Consider the following 22,689-nt stretch of genomic DNA (forward strand, 5'->3'; position numbering starts at 1 on the left):
TGGGGTGGGCGGGTGGACACAGAGATACTGCAGACTGTGTTACATGGATAACTCCCTGGCAGTGGACCCAGAGAGGAGAAGGCAATGGAGGGGAAATGGGGTGGGGATTTGAGGTCAAAGAACAACAACTGGGTAGGACTGTCCCCACCCCACAGAGGATAGATTGGCAGAGACCGCTTGTTGGATTCCATCAAACGTCCCAAAGGATTCTGGTAATTCTTCAATTACTTGCATAGTTTAACCATCAGTATTTAAAACATACTCCTCACAAAGCTAAGTTCTCATAACGTGATCGCACAAAGTAGCATGAATAAGACTGATGGAATGGTGGTAAACCACAACAACACAACATTCTTTTCGTTCCTGAGGTGAAAGAGTGATATGTTAGGGATGAAACGCAATACTTACAGGGGATGCGGCTGGCATGCCAGGGGGCGGAGTTAGTGACAAAGCCCTGTTTTGTTGCCGTGACAATGACCCAGGTGCCAGGGCGGTACAGGAAGGTGACCATGACGACACCATCTTTGGCAGCCTTGCTGGATGCCAAGTTAGACTGGTTCCCATAAACCTCCACTGCAGCCTCTGCCAGAGGTGAAAGGTCACTGTTGTCAAACACCTGGACTCTGATGAGCACCTCTGTGGAGAGACAGGAAATAGAATGATTAAATTATTCAAACTAAAATCAGAACTCAAACAGGATAATTTGCAGTGAACGCACAAAAGTATTGTTTGGTTTTGATTCAAAGTTGGAGGCTACACTTGTAGGCCATCGTACAATCTGAGAACATGCAGATTGTTCTGCTTTTTCACATATAGCTGGGTTATAATTTCTAAGTTCCCTTGCAGCTAACGATAGGAAATGTGTTGCTATTTAAAAAATGAAAGTGTCATCTTACCCTACATAAAGTAGGTGACTGGGCAAGCTTGTCTCTGTTCAGGTGTTCTAGTTCTCAGCTGACAAGGCATGATGACTCATCGTTGTTTACCATGCATGAGATCAAAAAGCATTTCATGGATTTTAGCGGTACAGTGCCCGACCCTATGAGGACACGCTGGGACTTCTGCCATCAGATTCGATTGAGCCTCCAAACCCCAGCCAAACTGTCTGGAGGGGCAGAACTGCTGGCTGATTCCACTGCTATGACCATGTGCTTTCTAGTACCCATGGTGATGACCTGTATCATACAGGCATACTACTCATAAGCTGTTCAGTACAATTCTAGTTATTCAGTTCAAGAATATATTCCATGGAAAACATCCTCTCTCGTGATCATGAGATCTCACACACACACACACACACACACACACACACACACACCAAGGTCTTTTGACAGGAAGTTAACAGTTGCTTTTATTGGTTGTGATACTCTCTCTCAACATACCGTGATACAGACTCTGTAGGGGATAACATTATGCAGAATTGTGTGTGTGTGTGTGTGTGTGTGTGTCTGTCTGTGTTGTTTTTGTCGCACTGCTTTGCTTTATCTTGGCCAGGTCGCAGTTGTAAATGAGAACTTGTTCTCAACAACCTATCTGGTTTAATACATGTGAAATAAATAAAACAATTAAAAAAAGTGTGTACGGCTAGCCAATTCACAGGACCATTGATTGGCCCAGTTCACATTTTCCAGAGTGTCCTTCAGAAAATTATTTCGATTCTAAATGGGTCAATGGCTCAATTGATGCAGGCTGCTATGAGGTGTCCCCAGATAAGAATTTTGGGAAAATGGGTCGCTTGCCAGCTCCATCTAGCATGGAGAACAAGGCCCAGTGATTCCATGGTGCCATACCGAGAAGATGATATCATCTCCATAATTAACATACAACATGAATCAACAAACACAACAACCCACATGAAGCTATGCGGGAAATCACATTGTATGAACCTGTACTCAATAGGGGTACTCAATTCCTCTATGTGCCCAGATTACAAAAACACTTTCTCTGTGACTTCAGTAGGTTGTTGGTGGTCCACCATATACTGTAGTGCTAGGCAGAATATTATTGTGCCAATGCAGCAAGCTGAGGTTGTTGAGAGTGCCTCCTTGATTTTTGTGGATACAGAGCCAAAAGGATGAAATCATGGCAGGAAATACAAGGAGATGCAAATTAAATGTCATATTAAACCTGACACTGAACTGGCTGACAGTACCCCCCTCCCCTCTCTCGCTATCTTTCCAACCACACTCTCTGGTACATATCTCTTTGGTTCTTTTTACATTGATGAAAGGTGAAGGAAATTCTCGAGAGGTATCAAACAAAATCCTGAGAATGGACGTATTACTGTAATGCAAATTTGTCACGTCTTGACCACTACGTCGTGAGGTTGTGTACGACACTCGCTCCTCTCCAAGCAGGGCAATATAAACATAATTATCTCGTTGAGGTGTAAATTGCAATAGCACAGCAATGTTTTTGAAACAACTGAAATTAATAGACATATATTATATTTGCAAATATTAGACTCTGGAATATTGCAACAATTCCCAACCATATGCAAACAATTAAAGGGTTTATTTATTGTTCGTACCCGCTAGCAAACACAATACCAAAGAGAAATTTAGAATGTAAAGTAGCTAGTAAGCGCAATTTGTTTAGGTAATTTTACAGCTATCAAATTAGGACTCTACAATCTCACCATGTTCAACCTGCAGATCAACGTGCCTCTCAAAGTGGAGTCTAACATTCGCCACGGTAGATACACTTTTGAGGAGATCGGAAACGTTGAAAATGATACGCCAATGGTCACGCGTTGCATTCTGGATGATTCTGGGACAAGGAGCGCTCTCCTTCAAGGTATGAATGGGAGTCTATTGAGTGCGAGCTCAAAAGCCCAACATGTGCATGAATTTCGTCAACCTCTTTTCTGAGATGTGAGATAATTAACTTGCTATCTGTAATATCGTATAGCTTTGGAATCATTCAATTTCGCACTTTCGAGATTAGTTTAGCAACCGCGCGACACAGCATGAACGCGATTGGTCGACCAGTCGGGCGTTATTACAATCCTTCATTCATTGGATTCCTATCTCATTTCTATAATATCTCTGGCAACGGCACCATGCAATGCACCCTGGACTAAAGAGGCAGACAAGTAGGAAAAATGTGCTCGACCCTCCATTAAATTACACATTTCTCGAGATAGGAATATCGCAAAAATATGATCAATGGCTTATTCGAGAGTAGACATCCTCTCGAGTTATGATATCAGCCAGTATTGAAATATGACATGTATGAAAGACGTTTTCTCAATCTAAAAATCGTATTCCTATTAACTTCCAGTGTAGTGAGAGCGACTTAATCAGTGATGTGTCATACTGGCGTGAAGTTTGCCTGCTTGAATGCCAATATTTCAGATACACATGAAAACAACATGAAATTACCCAGAGAATCAATAGAACATAACTCAGAGATGCACAAACACAATATAACATTCAAAATGGGTGAGCCTTTCATGTAATACGCTGAAGTGGTAATGTAGGCCTAAGCGCTATCTAGCTATGGTTCAGCTAATGTCCCCTAACGTCAGCATTCCGCTAACTAGCTGATGTAGCAAAGGAGAATGCAGAAATAAGTTAGTTTAGTTTGCTACCAAGCAAGCTCTGTAGCTATTCTACTATGAACGACACTGTATGATAGTTACTGTACCTTTATATTCGTATGAGGGGTCAACATTCATGTTTGATATGCAAACGTTACTAGCTAGCCAGCTTTGCAAGCTCATTTAATGCATGTACGAACAAGAAATAAACCCTTTAATTGTTTGCATATGGTTGTGAATTGTTGTAATATGGGTTGGTTGTATTATTTAAGAGTGTGAAAGTGTTGTTTCAGATGAAAAGTTGCTTGCGGGGATCAGTGTGCTTAGCTTCCTCCACTGTCCAATTGCCCCATACTGGGCTCGAACCAGTGATCCTCTGCTTTGCAACACACGTTACCGCACTCCTTGACAACATACCAACAGTTTGGTGCACCTCAAAGTCACTGATTGGATGGCTCCATCCGCAACATTTCAAGCAAGCTCTGAAGTGAGCTTATGGCAGTATTGAGTAGCTTGGATGAAAAGGTGCCCATTGTAAACGGCCAGCTCCTCAGTCTCAGTTGCTAATATATGCATATTATTATTAGTATTTGATAGAAAACTCTAAAGTTTCCAAAACTGTCAAAATATTGTCTGAGTATAACATAACTGATATTGCAGGCGAAAACTCCATGTTCCATAGCCTCCCTTTGCTGGATTTAAAGGGATATGAACCAGATTCAACAGTCTTCAGAAAATAGTTTCAGGCTTTTATTTTGAAGAATGAGCCAGAACGATAACATCGCGTCAAGTGGTCACATGAGTTTTGCTTGCGCAACAGAATTCGGACAGCCATTTCGTTTCCCTCTCCTATTGTGAAAGACATTTGCGCTTGATATATTATCGATTATATGTTTTAAAAACAACCTGAGGTTTGATTATAAAAAACATTTGACATGTTTCTGTGGACATAATGGAAACTATTTGGAATTTTCGTCTGCGTTGTCGTGATCACTCTTTCCTGTGGATTTCTGAACATAACGTGACAAACAAACTGAGGTATTTTGGATATGAAAATCATCTTTATGGAACAAACGGAAGATTTGTTGTGTAACTGGGAGTCGTGAGTGAAAACATCCGAAGATCATCAAAGGTAAACGGTTAATTTGATTGCTTTTCTGATTTTCGTGACCGAGCTACCTGATGCTAAGTGTACTTAATGTTTTATCGTGCGATCGATAAACTTACACAAACGCTTGGATTTCTTTCGCTGTAAAACAACATTTCTAAATCTGACACGACAGGTGGATTAACAAAAGGCTAAGCTGTGTTTTCCTATATTGCACTTGTGATTTCATGAATATAAATATCTATAGTAATATTTATTGTATGTAGCGCTATGCTATTCAGCGGTTGTTGATGACACTTATCCCGATTGCAGCCATAACAGGTTTTTAACTCCGTTACACTTGTTTATCGGCAACTCTGATGTTTAAGGCAAATTGGAGCTGCAGAGCAAGAATGTCATGTTGCCAGCTGCAACAAAAGGTAAGGCAAAGATGTGATGTAAATTGAAAAGTGTATGTACATATGTCAATTAAAATCTTGTTGCAGTGTGCTCCTTCAACTTTCGTCAATGAGAATAGGCTCCCCCACCCTCGCTCACTCCTCTTTCTCTCTCCCTCCCTCCGGTAACTCTTTTTTCCCCACCTCCCTCCCTCTCTCCCTCCTTCCCTTCCTCCCTCTGCAGATGGGTTTTCAGAAAAGGCTGAGGGAAGCTGAGCAGCAGGGTGTCCTTGGAATAGGAAGGTAAGTAATTCCTGCAATCCAACAACGTCCCATTTCCATGTCTGCTCACAGCCAGCTCTTCCTGTATGTGCAGTAGGCTCATTTCCATTCCATTGTTTAACACACACATTACCCACCACGATCTGATCTGAGCCATCTCATTCTGGCTACGGGCCACATCTCATCTAGTCACTTCACACCTCGCTCACACTACACAACTCAATATAAATTGGTGATTTTGCTGATTGAGGTACTGTAGGCTATTTGAATAGAAATCATATGTTATTCAATGTTCACACACTTTCTTTCTTTAGCCTCCCCAGACATGACGCACAAACCTATTCAAGCATACGTGAGGGTTACTAACAATGAGGTTTAGGGGGTGAACGAGGACAGTGCCGGTCAGTGACTGTTTAAGATGAGGGAGAAGTTTTTTAAATTTTATTATGAGCATGGCCATATTTCTATTACAGAATATAACTGTCATTCATATTCCATTCACCCAGCTCAATGTAACGTCAATAGGTTTAGGCTAGAAATGTTCCCTATACCTATCATGAGGTTGCAACAATCTAACTTAGCCTATGAATGAAAGTTTATAACGTAAGTACACAGGTCGAGGGAATTCAATTGAGTAATCAAGGTGACAGACAGTGACACATTCAATACCACCTTGCACACTCTTGCCTGCATCAAGTTGATCTAGGGTGTAATCATTAGTCCAACAATTGCAAAATTGTTTATATTGTAATCCCAGTACTGTGAGTGAAAGTGAGAAAAAAGATATATACAGTGCCTTGCGAAAGTATTCGGCCCCCTTGAACTTTGCGACCTTTTGCCACATTTCAGGCTTCAAACATAAAGATATAAAACTGTATTTTTTTGTGAAGAATCAACAACAAGTGGGACACAATCATGAAGTGGAACGACAATTCAAAAACTGAAAAATTGGGCGTGCAAAATTATTCAGCCCCTTTACTTTCAGTGCAGCAAACTCTCTCCAGAAGTTCAGTGAGGATCTCTGAATGATCCAATGTTGACCTAAATGACTAATGATGATAAATACAATCCACCTGTGTGTAATCAAGTCTCCGTATAAATGTACCTGCACTGTGATAGTCTCAGAGGTCCGTTAAAAGCGCAGAGAGCATCATGAAGAACAAGGAACACACCAGGCAGGTCCGAGATACTGTTGTGAAGAAGTTTAAAGCCGGATTTTGATACAAAAAGATTTCCCAAGCTTTAAACATCCCAAGGAGCACTGTGCAAGCGATAATATTGAAATGGAAGGAATATCAGACCACTGCAAATCTAACAAGATCTGGCCATCCCTCTAAACTGTCAGCTCATACAAGGAGATCGCTGATCAGAGATGCAGCCAAGAGGCCCATGATCACTCTGGATGAACTGCAGAGATCTACAGCTGAGGTGGGAGACTCTGTCCATAGGACAACAATCAGTCGTATATTGCACACATCTGGCCTTTATGGAAGAGTGGCAAGAAGAAAGCCATTTCTTAAAGATATCCATAAAAAAGTGTTGTTTAAAGTTTGCCACAAGCCACCTGGGAGACACACCAAACATGTGGAAGAAGGTGCTCTGGTCAGATGAAACAAAAATTTAACTTTTTGGCAACAATGCAAAACGTTATGTTTGGCGTAAAAGCAATACAGCTCATCACCCTGAACACCCCATCCCCACTGTCAAATATGGTGGTGGCAGCGTCATGGTTTGGGCCTGCTTTTCTTCAGCAGGGACAGGGAAGATGGTTAAAATTGATGGGAAGATGGATGGAGCCAAATACAGGACCATTCTGGAAGAGAACCTGATGGAGTCTGCAAAAGACCTGAGACTGGGACGGAGATTTGTCTTCCAACAAGACAATGATCCAAAACATAAAGCAAAATCTACAATGGAATGGTTCAAAAATAAACATATCCAGGTGTTAGAATGGCCAAGTCAAAGTCCAGACCTGAATCCAATCGAGAATCTGTGGAAAGAACTGAAAACTGCTGTTCACAAATGCTCTCCATCCAACCTCATGAGCTCGAGCTGTTTTGCAAGGAGGAATGGGAAAAATTTCAGTCTCTCGATGTGCAAAACTGATAGAGACATACCCCAAGCGACTTACGCTGTAATCGCAGCAAAAGGTGGCGCTACAAAGTATTAACTTAAGGGGGCTGAATAATTTTGCACGCCCAATTTTTCAGTTTTTGATTTGTTAAAAAAGTTTGAAATATCCAGTAAATGTCGTTCCACTTCATGATTGTGTCCCACTTGTTGTTGATTCTTCACAAAAAAATACAGTTTTATATCTTTACGTTTGAAGCCTGAAATGTGGCAAAAGGTCGCAAAGTTCAAGGGGGCCGAATACTTTCGCAAGGCAATGTAGCTAGCTCTTTCTCTCTCTTGCTTCTTCGTTTTATGCACTGCTGTGCAAATTAGCTAGATTCATTATCTGATCCTTTGATTGGGTGTACAACATGTCAGTTCATGCTGCAAGAGCCCTGATAGGTTGGAGGATGTCCTCTGGAAGTTGTCATAATTACTGTGCATGTCTTTGGAAGTGGGTGAGAATCATAAGCCTCCTAGATTTTCTATTGAAGTAAATGTACCCTCCGGCTGGCTATACCATGGTGCTACCCTATAGAGTTCCGGCAGCTACTGTAGGCCTTGATTGCAAAACAGTGTATTTTAATTAGAGATCGACCAATTAATTGGAATGGCTGATTAATTAGGGCCGATTTCAAGTTTTTTTTTGACACCTTTATTTAATCTTTATTTAACTAGGCAAGTCAGTTAAGAACACATTCTTAAGTTCAATGACGGCCTAGGAACGGTGGGTTAACTGCCTTGTTCAGGGGCAGAACAACAGATTTTTACCTTGTCAGCTCGGGGATTCAATCTTGCAACCTTACAGTTAACTAGTCCAACGCACTAACCACCTGCCTCTCATTGCACTCCGAGGAGCCCGCCTGTTACACAAATGCAGTACGCCACGGTATGTTTCTAGCTAGCATTAAACGTATCCTATAAAAAACAATCAATCATAATCACTAGTTAACTACACATGGTTGATGATATTACTAGTTTATCTAGCGTGTCCTGCGTTGCATATAATCGATGCGGTGCGTATTCGCGAAAAAGGACTGTCCTTGCTCTAATGTGTACCTAACCATAAACATCAATGCCTTTCTAAAAATCAATACACAGAAGTATATATTTGTAAACCTGCATATTTAGCTAAAAGAAATCCAGGTTAGCAGGCAATATTAACCAGGTGAAATTGTCACTTCTCTTGCGTTCATTGCACGCAGAGTCAGTGTATATGCAACAGATTGGGCTGCCTAATTTGCCAGAATTTTACGTAATTATGACAACATTGAAGGTTGTGCAATGTAACAGGAATATTTAGACTTATGGATGCCACCCATTAGATAAAATACGGAACGGTTCCGTATTTCACTGAAAGAATAAACGTCTTGTTTTCGAGATGATAGTTTACGGATTCAACCATAATGTATTTCGTATTTCTATGTGTTATGTTATAATTAAGTCTATGATTTGATCAAGCAGTCTGACTGAGCAATGGTAGGCCCCAGCAGGCTCATTCGCATTCATTCAAACAGCACTTTCGTGCGTTTTGACAGCAGCTCTTTGCTGTGCTTCAAGCATTGCGCTGTTTATGACTTCAAGCCCATCAACTCACGAGATTAGGCTGGTGTGACCGATGTGAAATGGTTAGCGGGGTGCGCGCTAATCGCGTTTCAAACGTCACTTGCTCTGAGACTTGGAGTAGTTATTCCCCTTGCTCTGCATGGGTAACGCTGCTTCGAGGGTGGCTGTTGTCGATGTGTTCCTGGTTCGAGCCCAGGTATGGGCGAGGAGTGGGACGGAAGCTATACTGTTACACTGGCAATACTAAAGTGCCTATAAGAACATCCAATAGTCAAAGGTATATGAAATACAAATGGTATAGAGAGAAATAGTCCTATAATAACTACAACCTAAAACTTCTTACCTGGGAATATTGAAGACTCATGTTAAAAAGAACCACCAGCTTTCATATGTTCCCATGTCCTAAGCAAGGAACTTAAACGTTAGCTTTCTTACATGGCACATATTGCACTTTTACTTTCTTCTCCAACACTTTGTTTTTACATTATTTAAACCAAATTCAACATGTTTCATTATTTATTTAAGGCTACATTTATTTTATTGATGTATTAGTCATTATTACAAATACATTTATTTGTAAATCGGTATCGGCTTTTTTTTGTTCTCCTATAATCTGTATCGGCATTGAAAACATCATAATCGGTCGACCTCTAGTTTTAATCAATTATTTGGTGATGTGAATATATTCAGTATAGTTGAATCTAAAAATGATAACTTTAATGTTTCACTTTTTATGAAATTCACAGAGGAGGATGCCTCCACTGAACGAGGGTGTAAAATGGAGATCCTCTTCATTGTGTGTCTTTAGCTCCGCTGTCCCGATACCTATACACACTGCTGCGGTCTCTTCTTGTTAAAATGTGCCATCGATTACACACTCACTATCAGGTGGTCTCAGTGCAAGCAGTAATTGTTCCAGAATGCAATTCAGTAACAAGAGCTCCGTCACAGAGAGATAGCAGTCTTGTTTGTTAAAGGAGAGAGAGGTGGGGGGGAGCAGGAGCATACAGACCACAGCCATGCAGGAATGTCTGTCCTTGCCTGTGACCCTCATCAGTAGCCAGCAGACTCTGGGCCCTCCATCCAGTCAGTCAGACAGACAGACAGCTCTCCTGAGACTGCTTGATATGGTGGAGCACTTTGACTGATGAATAGCTCCGTAGAACTTGTATCTGACGTGGGGTAAGAACTTCCCTTCTGGAAAAACCACATGAATTTCACGTGATCTTATGTGAAGTTAATGTGATCATTTGACAAAATGTAAAAGCAACATGCGATATCAAGAAACTACACATGTGAAAACATTTGAGCACATGTGAAAACATGAATTAATATTAAATAAATGGGGATGCAACATTTCAACATGTGATACCACGAAACTACACATGACAACATTTGAATGTTTAACTTATAAAAACATAACTTTTAAATGCCTCATCAGCTTAGTTCAACCCAAAATACAAGCTTCTTTTACTACAATGTTTGTAAACAACAAATGCTAGTTTCTTGTAAAACTGCAATTCATATGCGAGGTGAAAAATGGGATTCTCCTCATATGTGAAAAGGTGGTGGTATCATGTGAACTCTACACTGAATACACGTGAACAATGTACATCACACGTGTCTTATGTTTTCACGCGAACATTTCAGCTCAACGTGTGAACATATGTGAAAATATGATTTCACACGTTGTTTTGGTAAGGTAGGTAATGAAATGGTATGTTTAAAAAAAAAAAAAAGCTGGAATCCTTAGTTGCTATATCCATTTTTGGACTTAATGATACAGTTGAAGTTGGAAGTTTACATACACTTAGGTTGGAGTCAGTAAAACTTGTTTTTGAACCACTCCACAAATTTCTTATTGACATTGTGCATGACACAAGTCATTTTTCCAACAATTTATCACAATTCCAGTGGATCAGAAGTTTACATACACTAAATTGACTGTCTTTTAAACAGCTTGGAAAATTTCAGAAATTATGTCATGGCTTTATAAGCTTCTGATATTCAAAAAAATTGTAGACCTCCACAAGTCTGGTTCATCCATGGGAGCAATTTCCAAACGTCTGAAGGTACCACGTTCATCTGTTCAAACAATAGTACGCAAGTATAAACACCATGGGACCACGCAGCCGTCATACCGCTCAGGAAGGAGACGCGCTCGGTCTCCTAGAGATTTTATTTTATTTATTTTTTACTTCACCGTTATTTAACCAGGTATGCAAGTTGAGAACAAGTTCTCATTGACAATTGCGACCTGGCAAAAGATTAACGTACTTCGGTGCGAAAAGTGCAAGCACCCTGTGAAGATGCTGGAGGAACAGGTACAAAAGTATCTATATCCACAGTAAAATGAGTCCTATATCGACATAAGCTGAAAGGCCGCCCAGCAAGTAAGAAACCACTTCTCCAAAACCGCCATAAAAAAAGCCAGACTACGGTTTGCAACTTCACATGGGGACAAAGATCGTAGTTTTTGGAGAAATGTCCTCTGGTCTGATGAAACAAAAATAGAACTTTTTGGCCATAATGACCATCGTTATGTTTGGAGGAAAAAGGGGGCTTGCAGACTGAAGATCACCATCCCAAACATGAAGCACGGGGGTGGCAGCATCATGTTTTGGGGGAAATTTGCTGCAGGAGGGACTGGTGCACTTCACAAAATAGATGGCATCATGAGGAGGGAAAATTGTGGATATATTGAAGCAACATCTCAAGACATCCGGAAGTTAAAGCTTGGTCGCAAATGGGTCTTCTAAATGGACAATGACCCCAAGCATACTTCCAAAGTTGTGGCAAAATGGCTTAAGGACAACAAAGTTGAGGTATTGGAGTGGCCATCACAAAACTCTGACCTCAATCCTATAGAAAATGTGGGCAGAACTGAAAAAGAGTGTGCGAGCAAGGAGGCCTATAAACCTGACTCAGTTACAACAGCTCTGTCAGGAGGAATGGGTCACAATTCACCCAACGTATTGTGGGAAGCTTGTGAAATGCTACCTGAAACGTTTGAACCCAGTTAAACAATTTAAAAACAATGCAACCAAATATTAATTGAGTGTAGGTAAACTTCTGACCCACTGGGAATGTTAGTTAATAAATACTTAAAAGCTTAAATAATTATCTCTACTATTATTCTGACATTTCACATTCTTAAAATAAAGTGGTGATCCTAACCTCATTTTTACTACGATTACATGTCAGGAATTGTGAAAAACTGAGTTTAAATATATTTGGCTAAGCTGTATGTAAACTTCCGACTTCAACTGTATATACCCATTGATTCTTGAAGAATTTAACTTATAAATGCCTCATCAGCTTAGTTCAACCCAAAATACAAGCTTGTTTTACTACAATGTTTGTAAACAGCAAATGTAAATAAACACTGTATAGCCACAAAACATGGCTAAAAATATAATTTTGCTCTGTCTACGAATTTGAGAGTGGGTTACATTTCTCCAGGCCCATTGCTCAGCTTTTCGCCAAAACACAGGTGGAGTGACAGCTTTGGTATTGTTTCAATGAAGGATTTTAGCTTCAAGCTAAATGGCACACTGCTGAGCTAAACTGTGTACCGGTAATACTTTTTGTTGTTGTAGAATTCTCAAAGTCCCCTACACATTAATTACCTATAATACAGTACATCTCTGCATGTAGCAAATGAGTGCCGTCTGCACTGCTATTTTAGTTATTTGTTAATCTGACAATTTTCTCATCATTGATCAATTGTACTTCTCTCAGCAATTTGAAAACCCTCAGATTAAAAAAATGTAATCAATGATGAGAGAGTACATAGTCAGATATCACAGAATTTCATGTGAAGTTTTCCAAAACCACATGGTTTTACATTATTTATAATAATAACAACATTACAAAATAAATTGTTGCATGTGCAAAATATGTGAAATCTGGTGGGGGGTTTTCCCCATAAGGGCTTCCTCAATCTGGACAGCCTTGTAAAACTGTTTGGGTGAGTTTCCTGAGAGGGCAGATAGGATGGAAGGCTGACGTGTCACAATCACAGTCTGTCCTTCTGCTGTGAGCAAGGTCAAACCTCCTTGGAAACTCTTTGCTCTAAGAAGACTGACTCACTCTTAACCCAAATGAAACACAAAGGGTTTGAGGTAGAGGTACCAAGGGCGAGGAGAGAGTTAAGAGGAGATAAATCAAACCAAATCACCTCCTCCCTACTCGCATTGACCTGCTGGAAGTCATCATGATGGACTTCCTCAGGCTGCACAGAGAGGGGGAGAGAGAGAGAGAGAGAGAGAGAGAGAGAGAGAGAGAGAGCAAAGAGAGAGACATGGTGGGTGGGGGGGTCCATGGTTAGGTCCACAGCTGGAGTACATCAGTAGAGAGGATCTCTCTCAGGCCTCAACACCATTATCTACCAGGGCCCAGGGGGAGAGATATATGGTGTGTGAAGGTTGTTAGGGGTCCTTAAAGTTGGGTTACAGCTTTGGATGAGACTTTCAGCTTGAACCCTACCACCTACATGCTAAAAATGCTATCTTTGGTTACACACAAGAAGGGCCCCAAAAGCACTTCATCTTTAGCAAGACATTTCAGAATAATTACAGCTCCTCTCCAGCATAAGATAAGCTTAGAAAGTGAATGGTTTGCTGCTTTTTTCGTAACATGCGTGGAGGTTTCTGACTAACTCTGCAAGCGATGATAGCTTAGCTTGTCATTACATGAGTAAAAGTTTCGATGAAATGAAAAGTACACACAGGTTGATATGGCTGATTTCCAAGTGTCATAAACTACTGCTTAGTATCCCCAGAGAGGAAACCCATCCACCGGTCAGACAGTGTTGGCCCTGGTGCAAGACATTGTTCCATGTGGAAGCACAGCCTCACAGGACACATCAAGGCTGTTCCAGTACAGGAAAACACAGTTCCACGCCAAAGTCCACAAACAGTTCCCCCTACTGTGCTCTCCCTGAGAGCCAGGATCCCAGTGACAAGAGGCTAGTCCCCTTGATTACCACAGAGGAAAAAGGAGAGGACACTAAATACTCTTGATATGAGAAAACAAGATAATACACACCAATCAAACAGATGGCACCATTTCTGATTGATGAAGTAGAAACATAACTGTTACAATCAACTCAGAGTTAAATGCATCGTCCCTGCTTTTTCTTTACCGGTGCCACCCTGCTCCACATGAAACCAAAAGTCATTTCTGATCTGTAATTATGAACACGGATTCATATCATTAAGGGGGTCACTACTTTTCATTGCTGGGTAACAGTAATTGTTTCCGCTCATTTGCACCAGAAGGAAGTGGTGAACAATCCAATAGAAATCACATGATTTCGCCACATGAATGAGTGTGGTGCAACTGAACGATACTTCCATAGTTAACAGTCACAATTCCACAGCACCTGATGTCTACACAACAGGCCGAATGCGGCAATTTGTTACCATGGCAGTCATCGAAGAACACGCTCGCCCTCGCCCACAAAACCCCAGCTAGTACATATTAATGGTATCGAAAGCTTTTGTGTTGGATAGTTATACATAACTCACAGAAGAGTTGAATCTACAGTGTTCAGGCACTCGTAGCACTCTGAGCAAAAAGAGTGGTATCTGAATCAAACAGCTGCTGGAAGGGAAAAAAAAAAACACAATTGCACGATCTGGTTACACTCGGAATAATCTGTGGTCAGAGTGAGGCCACGGCAGCTTGCTGGGATGCAGTAATACAGCTTGGTCATCATGTCCAGATGTTTTGGATCTCTGCAGCCTAGCCCAGATGTTTAAAGCTGGCCTGGGACATCACATTGGCTTGTACTGCATGTGGTCAGTGAGAAGATTAAGATGAGTAGCTAGAGAAACTTGCATGTGGAGGTGCATTACATACACAGAGCCTTTCATACAGTATCTCCATACAGTATATGGCACCGACATACTGACACTGTACACGGTTGTTGTATGTATCTCACAATTGAATTATGGCTGATCATGCCTTAACCTAACATAATAAATCAAGCAAAGCTATGACGGTTATGCGACGATGTGGCTCACTCACCCTCACACCGAGAAAGGGTTGTTGTGTCCATAATTTCCTGCAACTGTTTTTCATTTTCTTTGCAATTTCATAAAGCGGCAGGTAAGAGTATTGAGCCAATAACTGAAAGGTCGCTGTTTCGAGCCGACTAGGTGAAAAACCTTTCGATGTGCCCTTGAGCAAGGCACTTAACCCTCATTGCTCCTGTAAATCGCTTTGGATAAGAGCGTTGAAAAAAAAGTTATTTTCTTACCAGTCTTTTTGAGTCATTCTTTCTTTACAAAATACGTTGTGTGCCAACTGTATTTTGGGAATATGAAAGCAAATTCTCCTTGGACATTTTTATAAAACGGGTATATGTGGCAAATAAGCTTACATGCCAATTTTGTCAACTGTTCTCAAACATAATCCATATTAAAATGTGGGAGCCTACTTAACACAAGTGAGATAATAGAAACAGAAAATAATGAGGGGACTTAGTTTTAAATGCCAATCCACAGAGGATTTGATATGGTTTCTTACTGGAAGCCTTTCCAAATATCACATTTTCCAAGGAGCAGAAATTCATCCATTACTAAGGGCAGGAAAGTTGGATATGAACTGTGAGTATCCTAGCCAAACTGAAAACTATATAGCAAGTCAAACGATATACACTGCTCAAAAAAATAAAGGGAACACTAAAATAACACATCCTAGATCTGAATGAATGAAATATTCTTATTAAATACCTTTTTCTTTACGTAGTTGAATGTGCTGACAACAAAATCACACAAAAATGATCAATGGAAATCAAATTTATCAACCCATGGAGGTCTAGATTTGGAGTCACACTCAAAATTAAAGTGGAAAACCACACGACAGGCTGATCCAACTTTGATGTAATGTCCTTAAAACAAGTCAAAATGAGGCTCAGTAGTGTGTGTGGCCTCCACGTACCTGTATGACCTCCCTACAACGCCTGGGCATGCTCCTGATGAGGTAGCGGATGGTCTGCTGAGGGATCTCCTCCCAGACCTGGACTAAAGCATCCGCCAACTCCTGGATAGTCTGTGGTGCAACGTGGCGTTGGTGGATGGAGCGAGACATGATGTCCCAGATGTACTCAATTGTATTCAGGTCTGGGGAACAGGCGGGCCAGTCAATAGCATCAATGCATTCCTCTTGCAGGAGCTGCTGACACACTCCAGCCACATGAGGTCTAGCATTGTCTTGCATTAGGAGGAACCCAGGGCCAACCGCACCAGAATATGGTCTCACAAGGGGTCTGTGGATCTCATCTCGGTACCTAATGGCAGTCAGACTACCTCTGGCGAGCACATGGAGGGCTGTGCGGCCCCTCAAAGAAATGCCACCCCACACCATGACTGACCCACCGCCAAACCGGTCATGCTGGAGGATGTTGCAGGCAGCAGAACGTTCTCCACGGTGTCTCCAGACTCTGTCATGTCTGTCACATGTGCTCAGTGTGAACCTGCTTTCATCTGTGAAGAGCACAGGGCCCCAGTGGCGAATTTGGTGTTCTCTGGCAAATGCCAAACGTCCTGCACAGTGTTGGGCTGTAAGCACAACCCCCACCTGTGGACGTCGGGCCCTCATACCACCCTCATGGAGTCTGTTTCTGACCGTTTGAGCAGACACATGCACATTTGTGGCCTGCCGGAGGTCATTTTGCAGGGCTCTGGCAGTGCTCCTCCTTGCACAAAGGCGGAGGTAGCGGTCCTGCTGCTGGGTTGTTGCCCTCCTACGGCCTCCTCCACATCTCCTGATGTACTGGCCTGTCTCCTGGTAGCGCCTCCATGCTCTGGACACTACGCTGACAGACACAGCAAACCTTCTTGCCACAGCTCGCATTGATGTGCCATCATGGATGAGCTGCACTACCTGAGCCACTTGTGTGGGTTGTAGACTCTGTCTCATGCTACCACTAGAGTGAAAGCACCACCAGCATTCAAAAGTGACCAAAACATCAGCCTGGAAGCATAGGAACTGAGAAGTGGTCTGTGGTCCCCACCTGCAGAACCACTCCTTTATTGGGGGGTGTCTTGCTAATTGCCTATAATTTCCACCTGTTGTCTATTCCATTTGCACAACAGCATGTGAAATTGATTGTCAATCAGTGTTGCTTCCTTAGTAGACAGTTTGATTTCACAGAAGTGTGATTGACTTGGAGTTACATTGTGTTGTTTAAGTGTTCCCTTTATTTTTTTTTGAGCAGTGTATTTAGGTATTGCTTGCTGGCAGTCCTTGTTTCGAGACAAGGCAGGTTGTTTAGATTTTTATCAGGCTCACTTGTGGAGTAAATTAATCTCATTCCAGAATAAACTTGTCATTAGGAGGAAAATAAAATCACAAGGCAAGAATTCGAGGAAAGAGCCACGGTTCAGGGATCCACCCATTGTGCGGAAACAAGAAACAGTTGTTGGTCTTAAAAGACTTCAAAAAAAAAAAAATGCGACCTGTGTCAACAAAATGTCCAGTACGAATGCTATTTGTTCAAATATGCTATCATCAGCCTAGGAAGAATAAGTGCATGTGTGTATAACTTGAATGACGGTCCACCTATATATACACAGTACTGTATGGTCTAAAAAAACAAGAAGCACCATTAACCTGTGTCCTGCACACAAAAACCATGGAAGACTTTTGCTGTGAAGTAATCCATGTACGGACATGACTTTTGTTGTGCTTTAAGAACAACCAATAAAGACATTCTATAGAATAAAAGAAAAGATTGAGTACTCAATGAGTAGGGCGTGTCTCTGTCGTAGCAGGACTGCGCCGGGTGTGTTAGGCTGTCTATATTTCCAAAGGGGTGCTATGCTGTGCTACTATGCTATGTCCAGACAGCTCTACTAGTCTCCTCTGAGTGGAGAGAGGGTGTTAGGTGTCAACAGTCGGATTCCTCCCACTGTACAGCTGCCTGGGCAAAAATTCCTCAGCAGACAGCCAGCCCCCCTTCATAGGCTACCGCTACAGCAAAACAGCCTGGCTGGTCCTGGTCCACGCTGCTCTGAATCCTAATACAAGATGTCAGTCAGAGCAAGTTCCTGACTCAGATAGACCCACTCTTTCTAGCCTGGTCCTAGATCATTATTGTACTGTCTTTTGCCAACTCCTATGGTCATTGTGACCATATGATTTGGCAAGACAGCACAAACTGATCATGGACCAGGCTACGACTCTTCAGTAGAAGCCAACTCATTTTTCCCGTGTCTCAGCTCCACTCCCGGCAGTAGAATGTATAATTAAAAAGAAACGATTGAATTGCTAATTACAACTGACCCCTTCTTGACATTGCTTCCATATTTGACATAAGTGTATGTCGACTCTACACTGCCTGTTATTTCCCCCAGACGGATTAGTGAGACAGCATTTTCACATCACGAATTTAACCAGATGTTACATTTTGAGATTTTCAAAAGATCCACAAGATTTTTTTTTGTGGCTAAACATCAAATAATATGACCTGGAGAGGTTGTCGCCGTAAGCCATCAGGAAAAAAGGGGTCCCCAATGACCACAATGAAGGAAAAACTCCGTAAAAACTATATGGATGCTGGAGGCATAAAAAGATAAAACACCAACCGACAATTTTTGTCGGAGCGTATGGTCCGGGGGCCGGAAACAAAATTATAATAATTTGTACACTGCAAATCGACCACAATTTAGCCCAAAAATGGATTGTATTTTAAAATAACTATCAATTTATACCTTGATCACGTGTCTTTTAAAATGTTTTATTCATGTGAATAGTTGTCCTAAATTAAACAGGCTCAAAGTGCAGCAGTGTATAGATATGGACAGACTACCCCTGAAGTGTAGCTATGCAGAACAACCACCCTGTCACTAAATTACCCCATGACATCGATAGAAAACAAACAAGAAAATGTATAATTTTGCTCAATAAAACCTAGATCTCAGGGCACAGAAGGGACTGTTCTGCCAAACAATTACGAATCTGAGCCTGTATGGTTCACCTGCCCAGCGGCAGTGGGGAGAAAGACAAATCCATGGCAGTCAGCTCACATATGACCCCTGCCTGGCCAGGCATCAGCCGGCTATTGTCCGCAGACCGGGGCAGGCTGCAAAGGTTGTCAGACCGATTAGAACAGTAAGGTGTTGGTCATGCAGAAACAGTCCCAAGAATAACACACATTTTTCATGCTTTGGTTGTTGCTCTGGGCAGTGGGCACAGTCAGTCTGCAAGTATTTTTTATTTTTTTACTAGGCAAGTTAGTTAAGAACAAATTGTTATTTTCAATGATGGCCTAGGAACAGTGGGTTAACTGCCTGTTCAGGGGCAGAACGACAGATTTGTACCTTGTCAGCTCGGGGATTCGAACTTGCAACCTTTCGGTTACTAGTCCAACGCTCTAACCACTAGGCTACCCCGGCTACACAGCTGATGCTTTTACATAAACCCCTGAACTCAACAATAGCAACACTGCCTCCGTCCTCACAAAAAAAAAGAAAAATCAACCTCAGGCGCTAAGTAGCTAGCAATACGCCTCAGACGTTTGAAAAATCAAGGATTCGTACCATAGAAGCATCAACAACCGTATGAGTATCTCTGTCTGAATGACAGACAGCACCTGGCTCTTGTAAGACAGATAAACACGAACTTCAAAAGAAAGCCACAAATGGACTCGTGACAAACTGCCTCAACTGGGTAGGAGACAACATAGAGGTCACTGATAGGGGAAGGGGCAGGACTCACCATGGACAGATTACAATGGCAACAACATCAAGTGACGAAGAGAGGACAAAGAGAAGACACGTTCCACTCAGTCACTCTGATCTCAGAATTCAGCATGGAATAATGTTAAGACAAACCAAGATCACGGTTAACATCATACTGAAGATGACCTGGAATCAAAAGTTCCTTTTCAGGACAATAATTCAGATATGAGGATTTCTAATGTCAGTGAAAAGTCAAATTTGTTTGAAAGAAAAATGTGACCATTTTCATATATAGTAAACCTGCTCTCTGGGGACATCAGGCTGACATTGAATATTGCGCTATTAGACTAAATGATGAACAGAGAACATCCCCATGACTAGGTTTAATCCCTACATAATACATTTCAACAGTATATCCATTAATATGTATGCCTTGATTACTGATGCTGCAGAGAGTGTGCACCGGAAAATGTGCGTCCCAAATGGCACCCTATTCCCTATGAAGTGCACTACTTTTAACCCGGGCATATTGGACATAGGGTGCCATTTGGGACGTATCCAAACACCTACCCATAACTAAATATGAATCTTCATGAGGAGCTGAGCTGACAAGACGACAGTCGGTCATGATTAGACTTTGTCCACAGCATCACCCTCCACTGATCTCTAAAATAATTTCCTTTTAATTCCTAGACCAAGCATTTCATGGTAATATGATACTTGTTTTTAATAGGCTGTGGTGATTCATCTCATTCTTGCTGAGCTACTGAGCTGTTAAAAGAAAGGAAATTCTACTGCGATTTAAAAAAAAGAAAGACACTCCAGCTTTTTCCCATCGGCCTCAGTTCAATCCACAAAAGCCTAATTCTTTCAGCGACTCAACTTCGCTTTGGATGGGAAACTCTCTTACTGCTTCAAAGGGACCTCTACTTCTGAGGGGAGATTGAGGTCATGAGCTCCATGATAAAGTAATGAAAGAACATCGTCTGACAAATCAATATGGTTGACGACAACACCTTCAAATGAATGAATCAACATTTCCTGTCTCTCCAGTTGGGATCCTTTCCATCAACCCACAGTGTAATAGCATGGTATAACAACAAGGTGCTAGCGACTTTGATGTGATTTCCCATTTGAAAGTGTTTCAAGAAAGTTGAATCTATATAGCTATACTGCAAGGACAAACTATTAGACCAACCACAACCAGTTTGCTCAGTCTGTGAAACTAGTGGTCTTCACATGGATAATCTATGGTTATTCATAGATAAGATTAGAGAAGCTAAACTATTAAATGACACTGAATTTGACATGTATGGGTTAAGAAGCTCTACCCATCTTGACAGTCTTGTCCAAAGCACTAAGCAATAAGCACATCTTCCAGAAATAGGCTTCTTTGGTGGGAAACAGCTCAGCTAATGAAATATAGATAGCGGACACGACTTCTTAAAAGCCTGCTTAGCTATAAAAAGAGGCATCTACAAGGAATTGCAACATATTGAAAGTATCTGAACTAAACCGTGTTGAAGGATAGGGAACTGTATGGGAGAGGGGGTCTAAAATCACTACCAAGCATTGACACTAGCATCCACTTCAAGCACCTTGAAAGTCTCCCTTTCTCCTGTTCAGTTACAATGACAGGCAGTAGGCCTATATCAGTTTGTTTAATTGCAAAACATAGTCTACTGACTCAGGACAGCCTATTTAATAATAATAATAATAATATAAAATGGTGAAATGATTCCTGCTGAGAAACTGATTTTAAACAGGATAAATGAAATGTGTCAAAAGTACTGTGAACCCAAAACAAACATTGTTGAAATTATAAAATGTCCTTTGGTCATTCATGAGGCCTCTTGGGACATAACAACAACAACAACAAGAACAATGTCAACAATGGGTGCGTGCAAATGACAGTAGCCAAAACATATAGGCCTATTTTTCTCACATGGAATGATTTTATTGATTTAGTTCTACTAACCATTGGTGTCTGACAATTGACCGTTTGCTAATTGAAAATATCTAGTTGGGATCTTCCAAAGTTACATAAAGTTAACGGGCAGGGATAGAAGTTTGAACTAAGCTGACGCCTCATCATAGTCTAATTGCTATTGGACATCGTAACGGAATAATGCAACTGCTATTGATCGGATATATTGCCTAGCGTTAAATTAGATTGATTTACAGATTTAACCTACAGATGGCCTATCAGGGGAGGGTGCTGCACTTCAGTATCCTTTGTTTCCTATTCTGCAATGAAGTAGCCACAAGACCAGAGCATGCGGCGACTACATTGTATTCATTCGTGCGTAGACTGTTATAGCTGAATAAATGCGACGGTTACATAATAACACAACCTCATCACTGAGAGGGGCACGAATAATAACAACATCCAATGCGTTAGCTATAGCAGCTTATCATACTCGCCATCACAGACTTTCCCCTCAACTCGAACCTTGACGAATCTCTACGAATAACTCACCAAGTGCTCCCTGGTCCGGAATGGATTTAGCAAGTCCTTCCCAGAGATTGCCGAGAAAAATAAAGAGAAAAAGAAGACGTGATATGTGCGGTGGTGGCATTCTCACTGCGACATCACCAATTCCACTTAGGTGGCCATTCATCCATATTGCTTTTGAGGTTGGCATTGACTGCTCCCTTTTCACGCTGCCTCGGATGCCTACTCCTTGCTCGGCTCGCGCTCCGGAGTGGCTTCACAATTCCATTGTCCTACGTGGGAGGGGACGCTTGCTCTGCTTAGTGGGTGGTCGTGATCGCCCCCTAATGGTACCAAAGTAGAGTGTGTTCACAGATGGGCCCCTATGAAGGTCTATGGGCCCTTATAAGTCCATCTCGAACCCTATTAGGAGGACGGTGTAATGACAAATGTAAGAACACAGTGTTCCATATCACTTAAAAGTAGGCTATCTATCTATTTGCATGCACAAAAGCCGCTATTCATTTTGCAGTTGTTTTGAAATGCATATAAAATGTCAATGTAACAAAAAACCAATG

General features: G+C 41.5%; 1 protein-coding gene across 1 annotated transcript in view; it reads right to left on the reverse strand.

The window, feature by feature from the left end:
• LOC118384387 (protein FAM171A2-like) overlaps positions 1-22,485 on the reverse strand; it is a 67,315-nt gene extending 44,830 nt beyond the window's left edge. Inside the window, exons 1-2 of the mRNA XM_035770872.2 lie at positions 22,157-22,485; positions 409-636 (exon numbers count right to left, since the gene is read on the reverse strand). Coding sequence (XP_035626765.1) covers positions 409-636; positions 22,157-22,322 — 394 coding nt within the window. The 5' untranslated portion in view covers positions 22,323-22,485. The remainder of the gene's footprint in view (positions 1-408; positions 637-22,156) is intronic.
• Between the last annotated feature and the right edge of the window lie 204 nt (positions 22,486-22,689).

The sequence above is a fragment of the Oncorhynchus keta genome, chromosome 5 (assembly GCF_023373465.1).
Source record: "Oncorhynchus keta strain PuntledgeMale-10-30-2019 chromosome 5, Oket_V2, whole genome shotgun sequence".
NCBI lineage: Eukaryota > Metazoa > Chordata > Actinopteri > Salmoniformes > Salmonidae > Oncorhynchus > Oncorhynchus keta.